At 35.2% G+C, this 17,027-nt stretch overlaps 1 protein-coding gene across 1 annotated transcript; it reads right to left on the bottom strand.

The window, feature by feature from the left end:
• Positions 1-4,751: 4,751 nt before the first annotated feature.
• LOC123562581 (UDP-GalNAc:beta-1,3-N-acetylgalactosaminyltransferase 1-like) lies at positions 4,752-9,719 on the bottom strand. The gene is made up of 2 exons (XM_045355211.2): positions 9,587-9,719; positions 4,752-6,113 (listed from the first exon to the last, which is right to left on the bottom strand). Exon 2 carries the CDS (start codon positions 6,088-6,090, stop codon positions 5,053-5,055), a length of 1,038 nt encoding a protein of 345 aa, XP_045211146.2. The 5' UTR covers positions 6,091-6,113; positions 9,587-9,719; the 3' UTR covers positions 4,752-5,052.
• Between the last annotated feature and the right edge of the window lie 7,308 nt (positions 9,720-17,027).

Here is a 17,027-nt window from a genome sequence, read left to right on the forward strand (position 1 = left end):
ATCACAAAACAAACCACCAGTTTAGATCAGATTTAATGGATACAACTGAATATCGAAAAATTTGAATACAAGTCGCAACAATGAAATAAATGCCATATACGGACGAAGGGTTATTAAAGCCCATGAGTGTATATAAGCAACACAAATGTTTAGGTAATGCCCTTTATTCGTGTGCAACACCAACACATTTGTTTTGTTCTATTCTGTAACTGCTGGACATTGTATTTCATTGTCATTTTTGCAGACACATTCATAAAATTGCATATGGCTAATTATCTTATTACCGTCTTATGTGTGTACGTGCAGTATATTTTGTTATGAGGATATTTATTTTCTTCATTTAAGCGTTCCTGAGTATTAAATCCGTGCAATTTTGTATTTGTTTAAGAAACTGTATGGACAAACGTTAATCTTATTCATGATTATCATTTACTATCATCTACTTTTGTTTTATTTTAGGAAATCATCTTTATACAATAACAAGTAAAATATCCTGACATAGATCAAACTCAATATCGACAATACTATTTTTTCTTTTATTTGTATGGATGACGGGGGTGGAGGAAGGGTAACATTATTTGCTATATATACTTTAATACACAATATACACACACCGAATAAAATTGTTAGACACATTACTAAATTTACTATAAACTCATGTAAATAAATGTGTTTCTGATCTTGTATTTACTCTTCAAAAATAAATGATATTCTGATACTTTTTCTAAATGCGGTATGATTTATTCCACTCGCTATGGGTACTGTTCTATATTATCACCAATAACAGGCTTCATTTTAAGCATGTTGAGTATTTTTATTCAGAAGCAAATGATCATTGCTAAAGGTTAGATAAATTTTGATGTGAAAATCTGGTTGTATACCAAATGCTATCAGATTGTGTAAGAATGTCTTATCTGCCCAAGAAGTGTATCTATGGGTAGGCATATAAACAGGATGATATCGCAAATAAAAAAGCTACCGGCGATACAATACTTTCACATATTATCTAACTCTAGGGTTGTATACTTAGCCAAAAACACTATGCGAATTTATCTTCCAGATGGTAACACCCAACCCAAAGGCGCATCAACAAAGTTGCTTTATGTGCTTGTGTTAAATAAGCGTGATTGTAGGTAACGTGGACAGGCTGTGTTTACCTTCTGTTTGAGAAGGCCATTGTGCAAGACTTCTGGAGATTTATTTCAAACTTAAACCTCCAGTCTTGAACCAACAATTAAGCATTATTTGCAATTGTTTTGGTGAAGATACAACAAGTGAGATATCGTCAGCCAATATGGCATTGCTGCACGATATATCACCCACATTTACGCCTAACCCAGAGGAGGGTAACTCGTTCGGTGGGTCATGTATGAAGACCAAATATATTTCTTGTTTTGGGTACGCCTTTTTACAACAGTATTTCAGTTATGTAAGGGCGGGCAGTTATTCCTGGATTTTGTACCAGTACAAAAGATAATAGGTAAGGGTAGATTTCTCGGAAGCACAGAGCACCAAAACATAGCCTCAGAGACACGTATTTACAAAGAAGGCCCACAACAAAAAAGAAGCCGTGATGGAAAAATATTACAGACGGGTTGCTTCAAAAATCTAACAAGTACGTATAAATGTATGCCAAATATAGAAAGAGGGGGAGAGAGTGGTTAGGGGTAAAATAGGGGATGGGGGTTAGGGGAGGAAATTGAAGGGGAAATTAGAACAAGGATGAATATACAAAGGGAATGCTACGTTCCTTAACCACAGTTACACTTGAACGTAAACCACAATAGCGCAACTAACATAGAAAAACGGACAAGTAAGATACAAGAACACAGAAGGGCACCGCTTTAGACTCACAAACACACAAACGCACCCCTATAAACAGGTTCGATGAGGTAACCTCAGTTGATTTCTATGAGCTGAAGTATGACATCAAAGGTCCTACACAGGTAACGTAGCATCGTTTTTTCAGGCTTTTTGTTGCAAGTATGACAATGAACGATCTTTAACTATATGTTTCTCGTGTCGGTGCTTCCGTGAATAAACTGACATTTCTCTGGGAGAAATTTCATCTACCAGTTCTCTTCCTATCTATCCAAAGAGCAGAATTTTTCCTTGAGAATTCTTGCATATTGGTCAGTCCAGAAATTGTGAAACTACTGAGTTCATGTATAGGATGACGTGGTAACTCCTTGTAAGTTAGTAGTGAATGCGAATGAAATACAAATGTACGTTTAGTTTGTATTGGGATATATGCTGGATAGAATTGTCTGTGCCATCAAGTAAGGCATGGAAGGATTTGATCCAGTAGAAGGTACTGTATCTCATGCCGTAGAAGTCGAGCTGTAACAGCTGCCGATGGTTGAGGGAACTTGTTAATATCTTTGGATAAATCAGGCAGAATTGCATTTATTTGGCCTTTTCCAAAAGGGAACTTGCGGAACAGGTGATGCTCTGAGTGTAAGTGATCAGCTGCGAGTCACATGACCGTGTCTTCCTGAAATCATCTTGTTGTTACAGAGGGTCTTGTTCTTCTTTAAGTGTCAAATGTCAGTTTTGCTCCAGGTCCTGTATGTAAACTAGATAATGGGGACAGACACTTATTTTGAGGCTAGTCGTTCTGTTTTGGCCTTTCTTTTCGATAATAACAATCCGTGCGTCTCTCTACTATAGTATGACGGTACTGGTCCGTGGTCGAATGATGATTAAAATCATAGCGAAACTGGAAATGGTTATTCTGAACAATCGGTACAGAATCGTTCATACTGCTTCGCCAGCATTAATATTCCATCCTGCATTATTTTGATTTGCTAACAAATGTTCCGTGAATTGATCATATATTTATGTCAGAAAAGCCGGAAAGGTCTTTGCGCTATGAATTTTCTATTTAGTGTAACTAGAAATATGGAAGTACTTGTAAATATAATTTTTAACTTGTTTGATTCATATGCTTTATCTGTTTTAAACTATGGTTGTGAAATATGGAGATGGAGACAAAATAGAACGCATCCATAGAAAGTATTGCAAATGGCTGTTAAATGTAAAAAGATCAACTAATACATTGTCTTTATATGCTGAACTAGGTAGATTTCCACTATATGTTAATCGTCAAACTATAATTATAAAATACTGGTTGAAACTATATGGTTGCAAACAAAATATTTGTACGTATCATAAAAACAATTGTAGATAAACAAAGAATGGAAATACTTACCGACAATTACAAATTAGTCATCAAAGGCACGAAATATTTTGTAAACCTCAGGGTTTCCAGGTATGTCGTTATTTCCAGAATCAGTTAATATAATTGTTTTTATACCTTTGTTTAATACTCGACTTATAGATATATATCAAACAGAATGGCACGTTCGAGTGGAAGCTTGTCCTTTATTGTACCTTTACAGACATATCAGTACTGGTATATCCCGTGCTTATTACCTAAATATTACAGAAATCCCAAAGTTTAAAAATATTATAGCAAAAATAAGATTGAATTCTCATAACTAAAATATTGAAACTGGTTGCCATATAAATATTGAAAGGAATCAACGAATATGTACTTTATGCAACTTAAATGTTTCACTTTATATTAGAATGTGCATTGTATACCCAGATTAGAAATATGTATATTCCGAGGTTCTATACGACTCGACCTAGTATTGTACAAATTTGTATCTTTGTAGAACTCAGAAAAACAAAAGTTTGTTGACTAAACTGGCACTATATTGCATTAAAAGCTTTAAACTCAGAAATGATACTTTGAATACGTAAAAAACGCTTGACTTATGTTTGTTTTTATATGATCACTCTCGATATGTATTATTTATTGTTATTTTGAATGTGATTGTATTGACATTGACATGTATCTATATTATGATTTATACATGATTTATAGCGACTGTCATATTGATGTTATGATGATGAGCTTGGATGCTTAAATCAATAAATTTTGTTCTGTTCTGTTCTGTAAATGACACTATAACAGTCTTACATTTCATTGAACTGATACATCTATGATAACAAAATAATTTCATTTAGTGTGCTTATTAACAATATAATACTAGTATTAAAGGTGTGAATAAATACCACCTTTTTAAGACAACTTTTCGTTCCTCCCAAGAGTAGTCTAATTATATACAATCATTTTTGTAATTGAAAGGCAATAAAATCAGAAAAACCATCAGTAAAGACATACAACAACATGCTATTTTTCAGTTTACCAATAGCTTACTAGTTTATAGCCCGAGAGGGGGTAGATACGGAAGGGTGAGGGGCGTTCTGTCCGTGTTGGGGGAGGGGTGTCATGGGGTCTCCCGATAGAAATCTTGAAATACAGGTGTTTTTGTTTAATTTTGAGGTACTGAAGGGAAGGGGGTAACGGGTAACCCTTTCATTTTAGTGGGGTCAGGAGGGTCTACTCCTGGGAACTTTACAGATACGAAATGATGGTCTATAGTACATTCAATTTTTGGTCTAAATGTTGAGGTACTGTAGGGGAAAGCCCTTCATTTTATAGGGTGGGGGGGATCATGGGGCTATTCACCTAGAAATGTTTTAAATACAGGTATGAAATGGTGGCCTCTAGCGCATTTTCTACCTAAATATTAAGGTATGGGAGGGGGTCCCCCCATTTTAATGCGTTTTTTGATTTAAATTTGATAGTAATAATATATAACTGGGTGCAGCTTTGATGAGTATATATGAGACTATGACTTGGGGTCAGAGGGGAGGGGGGAGGGGGGCATGGGCTCCTCGGCCCGGCCCTGGATATACGACTGTAAGGATTTCTGCCTCACCTGATATACTTTTTTGAACTTTTATAACTCAAGTTTTCATCAGTGTGGGATATATTTTCGGCTTCTCAAATTACCTCAGTGTGGCTACGGCGCTGAAAGTTTATAGGTGTGCGAAATTTAAAGGTTACTGAATTACCAGCTTACATACAAAACATAAGTCGAAAAAGAGGAACAACTTTATAAAAATATGAAATGGATTGAAGGAACCTGCGCACTGTATATCATACATTCTCGGGGAACAAGACTAGTGTGAGAAGTATCAATCCAAGCTAAAATCATTATTTACATGGGTAGTTGCCTGTATCCAAAGTGTCTTCATAGAATCTGAATCTGACGATTCAAGCAAAGCGCCAAGTAATGGACATAACTGTGTTCTCGATTTAAAACATAGAAAAGCTTTATCTTCGTCGCTAAGGAACTGTGATAGAGAAGAATGTTTCACTCCTGTAGCATTTGCTAAAATTCCAAACACATAATAATCATCCATCCAAAAGAAAGGTGTCCGTTTTGCTGTTTCGTACATCGGCCCAATACTATCTTGTGTCATTATCACAAAATATCCTCTACAAAATGTTAGAGGGTAGTATTTTAAACCTACCAACTCATGACTAGCAACTCTCCACTTTTTCCCCCTCAATCTTGAAATTGCCTGTTTTCCAGCATCCTTAACTTCACACCACATTTTCATTGAGGTATTCTTATAGTTTAGTAAAATATGGTTGTATAACGAAAACACGTTGACAAAAACGTCATCATCAAGTTTGAGAACGTAAGGCGCGTTTGGACAATATTCCTTCACCCATCTCATCCACAAAACAGCTTTGTGAGTTATATTTGTGTATGAATCATAGACTGTTCCCTGTATAATATCGTTATAGTACAAAGACTCTTGATGGACAAGAGCTTGTATATCATTATTGTAAGGCAGACCCAAGACGAAAACAACTTTCACGCCGTACCCGGATAGCAGATGTTTATTGGCCCATGATTGTCTTATTGATGCACGTTTCACAAAATTTGTTACTTTAGAATGAATAACGATTATTATGTTGATTCTCGAATTATCCAAACATGTATTGTTTGTAATAATGTTAAAGGGATTGTCGTAAATGGATAATGGATAGCCTTGGTACATATTGTAAGGATATGCTATTCGGTCCAGAATACTGTCAGTAATTCTGTATATACTCATCGAGAACAACAGAATAATAGAAATTGCTGCAATCAAAGATGATGACTTCCATCTTCCAATATTCAGTGGACTTTTTAAAGACACTAATCTCCACTGCCGTGCCATCTCTTTGATCTTTAAATCCAATCCTGAAATCAAAAGTGAAAATTAGCTTTGACCTTTAGCCTGCTAAATTTCTAAAATGGACTTGTCTACAGTTCAATTTGGACAATATCATTTATCATTTCAAGGGGTGTTAAATAAAAACTTACTGACTCATGCGCGAATCCAGCCAATTTTCTCAGAGGGGATCCGACGACCCCTCACTATGACAAACATTTGTCTCTATACACTAACTAATTTGATGTATGTTTATGTGGATGCTAGCCGTTTACAAATACAGGATTACCAAAAATAGTTTGTTGAACAGGCTGAAGTAGAAAAGAAGTCGACTACCTAGGGGAGCACGGGGGCATGCCCCCCTGGAACATTTTTTGATTCAGCGCTTCATTTCCTGCATTCTGGGGCATTTTTGGAGCATTTAAGAGCACATTTTCCACTGCAATTATATAAACAATATATCCTTTATTTTCACGTTTTTATGAGCTCACCTGTTAAATTCAGGAAAAATAATAAAATTAAGTTAAGGTAAAAGTCTTTATTTCTTTGAGATAATTAACATAAATATGAATTACGCCACGGTCGTATGTAGCAGCAGCCATATACACTTTTCGAAAAACCATTTTCATTTCTTCTTCTCTTTTCTTTTTTTTTCTTTGGATTTCAAGTGGGGGGAGGTGGGTCCGGACCCCCACACCCTCTGGATCCGCGCATGTGACTAATTAGCGAACAGTGCAGACAATGATCAGCCTGCGCGGATGTGCAGGCTGATCTTAGTCTGCACTGGTCGCTAAAGCAGAATCACTGCTGCCAGCAGGCTAAAGGTTAAAAGCCGAAATTTAAATGACATCTGATTAGGCGGGACCTTGTCCATACGTTTTTACTGATGACCTAAATACACAAAAGGGCCCATATATATATACAGATATGTCGTGTGATCGAGATAAGATGTCATGCGCACGAGATAAGCTGTTGAGCGTGCGAGATAAGAAGTCGTGCGCACGAAAAAAGACGTCGTGCGTACGAGATAAGATGTAGTGCGCACGAGACAAGATGTCGTCGAACGCTCGAGATAAGATGTTGTGCGCACGAGATAAAATGTCGAGCGCTCGAGATAAGATGTTGTGCGCACGAGATAAGATGTTATGCGCACGAGAAAACATGTCGTGCGCATGAGATAAGATGTCGAGCGCTCGAGATAAGATGTCATGCGCATGAGATAAGATGTCAAGCGCTCGAGGTAAGATGTCGTTCGCATGAGATAAGATGTCGTTCGCACGAGATAAAATGTCGTGCGCTCGAAATAAGACGTGGTGCGCTCGAGATAAGATGTGATGCGCACGAGATAAAATGTTGAGCGTTCGAGATAAGAAGTTGTGCGCAAGAGAAAAGATGTTGTGCGCTCGAGATAAAATGAAGTGCGCACGGGACAAGATGTTGAACGCTCGAGATAAGATGTTAAGCGCAGGAAATAAGATGTCGAGCACTCGAGATAAGATGTTTTGCGCACGAGATAAGATGTTGTGCACACGAGATAAGATGTCAAGCGCTCGATATAAGATGTCGTGCTAATGAGATAAGATGTCGAGTGCTTGAGATTAGTTGTCGTTCGCACGATATAAGATGTGGAGCGCTCGAGATAAGATGTCATGCGCTCAAAATAAGATGTCGTGCGCTCGAGATAAGATGTCGTGCACTTGATATAATTTAATCTTAAGAAAAAATAAATGCATGCCCTAAACATACAACTTAGATTCACACACACACTGAATTTAAATTTTCTTTATTGACAGTGGTATATTTGATAAATTTCAACATGGTTTGAATCTATTCTATCAGTTATTGTAATAAACCTAAACAAGTGTGTCATTTAAATAAAGATTGCGTTGCCTACTTGAAGTTTGTATTTTTACGAGGTGAATGTTACAAGTTTACTTTCCTAAACGGTTCAGTAATTGTGCACAGCTAATGTTGTATGTGTGCTGGTAACTCAGCTAAAATACCGAAACTACAGCCGGGAAAGACAATATTCACGGGCAGTTATGACGGATATACCCTTTAGCCTGCTGTCGACAAGTGATTCTGCCTTTGCGACCAGTGCAGACCAAGATCAGCCTAATGGTCTGCACTGTTCGCTATTCAGTCAGTAAATTTTCAGTGAACATCCCGTTGAATAAGAAGTGGAACTGCCTAAACTGAATTATGGACCGGCCTATTTTAGAAATTTTGCAGCATAAAAGTTAACAAAGGCAAGTTTCTTAAATATGTAAAAGTAATAAGTGACGTTTTATATATGAGCCGCACCCTGAGAAAACCAGCGTAGTGCATTTGCGGCCAGCATGGATCCAGACCGGCTTGTGTATCCATGCTGTTCGCTAACAGTTTTTCTGATTGCAATAGTCTTTGAAAGCGAACAGCATGGATCCTGACCAGATTGCGCTGATGCGCAGGCTGGTCTAGATCTATGCTGGTCGCAAATGCACTATGTTGGTTTTCTCATGGTGCGGCTCATTTCATGTTTTGAAGCTTTAAAACGGATGCATAATATGTTTCGCATTGTTATTCAACTTTTCGATTTTTCTGATATGTTTCATAATTGTGTCAAACATTAATGATATGCTCCACCAAACGGTATCAGGCTGAAGTTTTCAGCATACATTATTTCAGTCTATATATGAAACATGTAAGTATAAGGGGAAAACATATGTAGACAAATATAAACGAGGTACATACGAAATCAAAACAAAAATAAAGTAAATTATTACAAGCTCTTGCAATGATTCCTAATGATAACTTATTGAAAGATGCACTCCATTTTTATTCTATGTGCAAGAAAAACAGCATTTATCACATTTGGGGTGTTGTAAGTCAGGCTCCATGAGATATGCTTAGCTTTACCTTTAGAGTTACTTTAACAGGGTTGTAAAGAACCTTGTAAGTCAGCAATAAGTTTTAATTTAGACGACATTGATTTGTTTGCCAATCGGCTTCGCCGGAAGTGATCAATTTTGGCACTTAAATATGTAAGATTTTGATTCTGTTTGTTGCTACCATAACTGAATAACCGCATTATTAGATACAGGTTTCGATAGCCTAGCGGTAGAGGGTCCGCTTCGGGTGCGGGTTAGATCCCCGGCGGCGTCATACTAAGACGTGAAAAATCGTTTCAGTAGCCCCCTTGCTTGGCTCTCAGTACAGAAAGATTCCTTCATACCCTCGTGGCGATAGATTTCACCAGGAACGACGTGGCGAGAGTGATTAATATAATTATAAGTTGTATAATTTGCTTCACAATCGACCTATAAACGAAGGTACAAGCTAAAACAGTATCGTTGCAAGGAATCAAGCAGAATTATTTTAACAAAGTAAAAGCAAAGAAAAATAAATACGTTATAGGTAAACCTGTAATATGCATTTGTACTTGTAAGCAATAGCTACTGTGTTATATGAGAAAAAAAGTCTAAACAAAGAATGTGTTATAATTTAAAGCAAATATAATTACAGTGAATTCCGGTTTCAGCGAACTCCTCGGGACCGTTTTATCCAGACTTGTTATGTAAAATTCCAGTTGGATGCACTCCTATATTTAAGTGTAATAATAGGATTACATTACAATTTGTTTGTGTTTATTCTTCTGTAATAGACCATAACAAGAGTAAAATTCAAATTTTACACAGTCTATACTACACAAAATGCAATTTACATTTTATACTAGTACGGATGAATAGTTTTATATGACTTTTAGATGTTAGTGTCACGTCGCATCAATGCGTGAAACTTATATTAATGATAATGCTCCGCCAAAGATTATTAGATCAAAGGTTTTAATACGTATTATTTCAAGCTATATATGAAACATGTAAGTATGAGGAAAAACATCATATGCAGACAAGTATAAACGAGGTACAAAGCATATTCGGGTGTTCCATTTCTAGACTGGAAATTAAAGATATCCTCTCTGTTCACATTTGAGCCTCGCCATGAGAAAATCAACATAGTGCGTTTGCGCCCAGCATGGATCCAGACCAGCCTGCACATCCGCGCAGTCTGGTCAGGATCCATGCTGTTCGCTCTCAAAGTCTATTGCAGTTAGAGAATCCGTTAGCAAACAGCATGATCCTGACCAGACTGCGCGGATGCGCAGGCTGGTCTGGATCCATGATGGTCGCAAATGCACTATGTTGGTTTTCTCAGGGTGCGGCTCATCAGGTATTTTGATCACAAGAAAATATATCCTTTAGAAATCAACAAAATGAATAACAATTACCACGAGGCAATGAAATTTGCAAAATTTTCACTCCCCTCTAGTTCGAGCTGTAAACAGGAACATTTAATAGACTCCATGATACCAAAAGACCAGGCAAAAATGTAATACATGTACCACAGATTTCTAACGGCACCTAGACAATGATCAACAGCAATATATAAGAGCTTAGAAATGGAACATTTTCGGCATATTTTTTATTTTAGTTTGTTATTAAGAATTAAATACTATTTTGAGCGTGCAAATCCATGAATCGCGCTAGAAGTCACAATGTGGTTTATACCCGTATACCCGTATAAACGAATGACAAAAACAAGATTTAACTCTCAAATTAAAGAAGCTTGCTACGAAATGAGGATCAGAAAATAAATCAAAATAAATGTCGTGGTATCGATTTCTTTAACATCTAAATATAACAGCCGACAAGAATTGTAATTGGTTTTTGGATTAAATTTAGAATATTGCTAAATCAAGTGACAAGTCATACAGAAGTGTCGGTTGAATTTTGATATTTTCCGTCGAAAAATTAGTTTTGTCTTTAACTTAATGTTCTTTTTTAACTTTTGTTGTCCAATTTTGAAAGAATTTCTCACACGACGCCATTTTTTGCGAATGAAGGCGGACTGCACGATCAATCTCGCTGAAAGGGCCTTTTGTTGATATTATTAAACTAATGTTGTTTACATGAAAATAAACGTTTTTTTTTCTTTCCATACAAAATATATAGTGAATATTATATTGGGCAATATAGAATGAGACAAAAAGATATACACGGTTTATTTTCAACGTTACTATTTTCTGATAAAGTTGGCCAAAGTGTTATACTTTAACGTTTACCCTGATCATTATGATATCTAGCATTCAATCTTTCATGTATATTCGTATATTTCAGTTTAAACATGAAATACCTTAACCGGTCAGACAGGTACACACACATCGGCGCGTGACATATCAAATGGGCATTGGTCAAACATATATTTAGAAAGAGGCTAATAATAACTATGTTCTCATGTCTAGACGGTTAAAGGTCACATAGTTTTGTTATAAAACCCATATACCACGGTACTGTGGTGCGCATTGTTAGACAGATACTTGTAGAGTACACACGTTATTTTCCAGCCACCAATTTTGCGTCAGGGTGTGCTGTATTGAAAGACATTTGGGACTATTTTACTATTAACTGTTTTACCTATTTTAACTTGTATATACGTAAATACAGAGAGAGGCTCGCGTGTGATTAATTCTGCACATTTTAGTTAACAATCAATACATTATAAAAACTGACAGTGTGTTTGTTTATTTTCCAACTCTTCTCGTTTCACATATACATGAGTTCTTGATTACCCACCAGAGACACAACGCGAAGGAACAATATTCTAAACGATTACGTAACACCAGCCGTAGGGTAACAAAAGTAGCCGTAGTAAAGCAGATGTAATTTAATATCCTGTAAACGTTTTGTCAGTTTTGGATTTCATTTTTTGTTAATGGCGTTCGAGTTACTCCGTTTAGAAATACATTTTTAGAGTTTTAAAATTAGGTATTTATCATACTATTGATACACACAATATCGTGTTACGTTATTAAAGCAACGCTTTCTTTGGAGTTTCCGGGGATGTTCATTATATAAAAGAAAGAATTTTGTTACCATCATAAAACAACCGTTTTCCGTGTCTTTTTATGTCTTCCGTTTGCGCGTTTATGACTTTGTTATTTGTTAAAATGGATTCGCCTGCATAAAACGAAGAAAAGACGGCTCAATGTTTAGACCAGCGTTTAAACGCTTTTACGGTCGTAAAATGATTATATAATGTGCATTTTATTTCTATCTATTTTACATCACACATATATTCCGAGACTTGCACTTTTGGAAGCCCTAGAGGGCCATTTAAAATTAATACTTAAAATTCAAAACTTAAAAGTTAATTTTTAATATTAATTGATTAAAACTTAATATCTAAATATTAAGTAGAGAGAGCGAGAACACGACACATGCATTTGGCGACGGTTTCCAAAAAGCAGCTGTATGGAAGCCCTGGAGTGCCATTTAAAATGTTAAGTATCAATTTTAAATGGCCCTCCAGGGCTTCCATAATATTGACAATATTTTAACCAGAAGCGTAGAATTATGAACATGGAGAAAAGAAAAGTGGGTGTCATGTTTGATGCAAGAAAAATATTTTCAGTGCAAAATCAGCTAAAAATGAGAACCAAAATTGTAGTGTTGGTGTATGATCTAAGTTTCCGTGAAAAATTCTGTCCTGTTGTTATTTCATTATGAAAATGCTATCTACATGTCAATCATAGATCTGTCATGTGATTTTAGCAAAAACAAATGCAAAAAAAGAAAGGAAAATAGATCTACAGAGCCAAAAAAACAACAACATTTTTTTCGCGCCCTTTTCTATTTAGTGTCTGTATGCCAACAATTTTTGGAAATAATCTCTACACCCATAAATCAAACATAGTCTAAAACCTGTATATTCTCTTATCGCTGTCGTCTACTGAAGTAGAGATGGTACCTACCCAAATAAATCAAAGGGGGACAACTCTGAATTGAACAATTAACTGAAGCCAACATTAAACATTGATCAAAAGTGAAAGAAAAATCAGATAGGTCCTTTTTCAAACAAGTTATCAGGCAGACAAAATATGACCTACATTTGTTTAAATCCCTTTGTATTCAATATACAATATGCACGCTTTTCTCATGACTTACACTGACAGTTATTTTGTAAGTTGTAGTGAGATCCTGATAGAAAGTTTAGTAATGCATGAAGATTATATAGAATAATGCATACATTCCTTTGAAGAAAATTAACGACATTAAGAAACGTTATTAAGTTTTGATCTTTTAGCCAAAGTTGTTTATTTATTGTTCTCAATGGTGATACATTGGTTTACACAACATTAATATATCAAAATGTAAAATGTATATATCCAACAACGAGAAATAACAAAAAACTGGTAACACAAAAATTCATTGTCGTCAAATATAATTACAATGTTTTAAGGTAGTGGTTGTAATTACTACATGTTAAGGTAACTGACAGGTAATGACTCTATGTAATGTATTTTAAGCAATTCTCAATTTAAACATTCTCTGGAGGGAACTAGCACGATCATTTGCTTTCCTTGAAAAACGAATAAATGCTGAAAAAGCATATGGAGATTACTCTATTTGATGATTTTCATTACAGGTCGACTACCCTAAACAAACTAAAAGGTGTTTTGTTTATTGTTGAAAACAAAGTAATCGGATAATTTCAGTATCAACATTAATTTAAAACTTATACTGTTTATACAACTTGAAAAAAGGTTTTTGTTGGGGCCTCTCATTTACAAATATATCAACAATTATCACCTGAATTGAGTGCATTCATGAGTGGAAAATATTGATGGTAAAATGGTGTAGGGGTTTGTTTACAATATAAAATCTTTAATAACTTCTTTAAGGTACATTTTTGGTATGGTTTTGGTAAGGTTATTATAAAGAGCATGTCATTCTCTTTCACTCAGAATTTTTTTCAAGCGTTTTAGACTCTTGGCTAGTCTGGGAATTTGACTTTATTAAAAGACAAAAGGAAGTTCAGTATAGGCTCTTTCAAAATGTTGAAAGTAGAGTAAAATTACCTTATACTCTATTGAATTTATTTAGCTGTGGGAGCTTTTGATATAGACTATAATTGGGGAAGTCCTAAAATCTTTGAAAAACAGTCAATACAGGAGTTATCCATTTTGCTTCAGATATTTTGAGAAAGTCATTTTTTAGATATCAAATATTTCTATTTTTGACATGGAGAAGAGGAAAACCATAAATATATTTAGAAAATTGATGCACTTAGCTATCATTTCACTCTGAAAAAAAAACATATAAAGATGAAGTTGAATTTTTCAGGTACCATCTCTAACTGAAGTCTTTTAACAGAAAGTCATTTCATAAAAACAAACAAGAAATATGTATCACAGAGTCTTTAGAATCTGTGTCTGAAGATGAACTGTCATAGTTGCATGTATCAAAATTGTCTTCACTTATAGTGGTTCACTTGAAAGTGAAAAATGATTTTTAATATTACATGTCTGATCACACTCACAGACACTTGGGGTTCGGACCTCCACACACCCCATTCTCCTCCGCCCCTGGTTAAGTTTAATATTAATATTGAGAGCATTTATGGTAAAAATACATTTTTTAAAAACACGTTGAAATGTTACAAAATGCGTTTTATAATCGTCACCTACGTCATGGTAAAATGCTAAAAACATTGGCTAAACTTAACCAGGGGCGGCGGAGAATGGGGTATGTGGGGGTCCGAACCCCAAGTGTCTGTGATCACACTCAGTAGAGCTATTTTGCGAAGGATTTTACTGATCTCTAATCAATGTGATGGCAGGAGATCGAAGTGCACAAGAAATTTCGTTTGTTCTATCAACATATTCAGCAGTGTCATTTTCAGAATTGGCGAATTTATCCGAACTCCTTTAAATCTGGGAAATATGTTCGCGTACATTTGCAATAATGTTTCTGTATGTTACATGTCCTTTTCTGCCATAATTTTAAAGATTTTTTAGACAGATGACAGTCTAGGAATGAGGTACAACTGCGTGAAATTTAGAAAGGGTTTCTGGACCTTTAAATTTCATAATAAAACTGACAAGTAATATCTGTATCATCAACTAGTAGTAATAAAATTACATAAAATTATATTACATAAAGTACGTTCTTTTTACTTGGATTAACTAAATCTATTATCGTTTAATCAACTAAATCTCATCTTAATTCTTATCCTGTAAGGAACAAAGAAGTCTCGAAAACAGGTGCCAACTGAAAACTAGTGTGCCAGCACATTTACTGCTAGAGTATCACAATGAAAAAGATAGAAATCTTGATTAAAAATATTAATCTGTTAAATTATTTAGGGAAATTCCATTGTTTACTTGCAATTACCCGATTTATCAAGAGCGTTGCGCGTTGCGCGTCTAAATTCATGTAGTTTGGCAGCGTATTCCAGTCCCGAAGTGAATGGAGAGAATAAACTAACTAGAAGTTCAACATTTAATTGTCAAAATAATTTTACAATATAAATTACTTTTACCAGTTCAGATTTAAAAAAAAAAAAAAGAATATAAAATTAACTGTTTCCAACGTGTTTTCTTTTTCTCTCTCTCTATCTGACACCCTACTTGCAGAGTTGTCGGTCTTTATATAGACGTTCTGATATAACACCGCAATTAGTTGGGCCGATATCGAAAAGTCCCACTTTTTAGGGAGAATTATATGAGAATTTGACACTAAAATTTGATGGGGAATGTAGCCAATATTAATAAAATAAAGAACGGAATAAACTTTCACTACATAATCACACTATATAGTTCGATGTTGATATCGGAAAAATATTGGACCAATATCATAAACTGTTATCAGTTAGCCTATATTGGTATATGACCATTCTGTGTCGATTCGCCGTAAAACCCAACTCACTCACTCACTAGCCTATATTGGCCCAATATCCCTAAGTATGCTTGCTGAGAACGTGATGATGGATGTAACCGTTATTTATTGAACAAACTTTATTTGAAATTTTGAATATTTTCCCATTGTATGACCTTCAGAGATTTCATATCTATTTAAATGTAAACAAGATATATCTTTAAAAACATGGTCGTCGCAACGCGTAGTTGGAAAAAAAGTTATGTAGGAACTGGAGATGTGTTTGAAAAACACCATGCCTCTGGTCTTAGAAAAAAATTACAAAATAAAAGTACTAGCAGCAGAAAGTAGTAAGTAGATTTTAATGATAATTACCAGATATGATAGAAATCTATCACTGTCTATATGTCAATGTTATGCCCAGTCCGTTTGGGCCAACAGTATAATTTCCGAGAAGCTTTAGAAGAGCTTGGAAGCAAATCCCAATCCAACGGATGTCTGCCGGAAGTAAAAAATATATTTTTTTTAATGTGTTTTTTAAGAAGTTCTAAACATATTATCTGTTCTACGTTTTATATAATACTCAGTTTATAAAGTTTGTATGTCAATCGCCGACTTGTTTTGATCTTGTGATTGACATCTCTGCTAACTCTTCCAATTACGGTTTTAATCAATTTTCATATATTGGTGGAATATGTGTAGTTATATTAAAATGAATAATGTCTGCCTGGATACGGCAAAATACCTGTACCACGCTGATTGCCACTATCTTTTTTTTTGTTTTTAAATTTTACAAACATACCATAACTTTCGATTCATTAAACTTCCTATTTTGTCTATATGTTAAGAATTACTGAATTGATATACGTGTGATGTTCAACCATTTCAGATTAAAATAATTCAAAACCTACACCTGTGTAATTATAAATTGTAAACAGCTGTTTTAAAAAAACAACAACAACAACAACAAAATAACTTACGTATGTATTTTTGTGACATAAGAATGGACGTGGTAGTGGCAGCAGGTATAATACATATCAATCAGACAATTTTAAAATATATTCGTCAAGTTTATTAGTATTTTGTGACTTCCCTGTTTGATATTTGTCTTTGTTTTCCTTTTTTTGGACAAGAATGTGTTATGGCCGTAAAAGTTATAAAATCGGATAAAACATGGTTCGATCTTCTTTTTTTTTGTTGTGTGTGTGTGAGGGGAGAGGGGGGGGGGGGGGGGGAAGGGGCGGTGGT

The sequence above is a fragment of the Mercenaria mercenaria genome, chromosome 2, assembly GCF_021730395.1.
Source record: "Mercenaria mercenaria strain notata chromosome 2, MADL_Memer_1, whole genome shotgun sequence".
Lineage (NCBI taxonomy): Eukaryota > Metazoa > Mollusca > Bivalvia > Venerida > Veneridae > Mercenaria > Mercenaria mercenaria.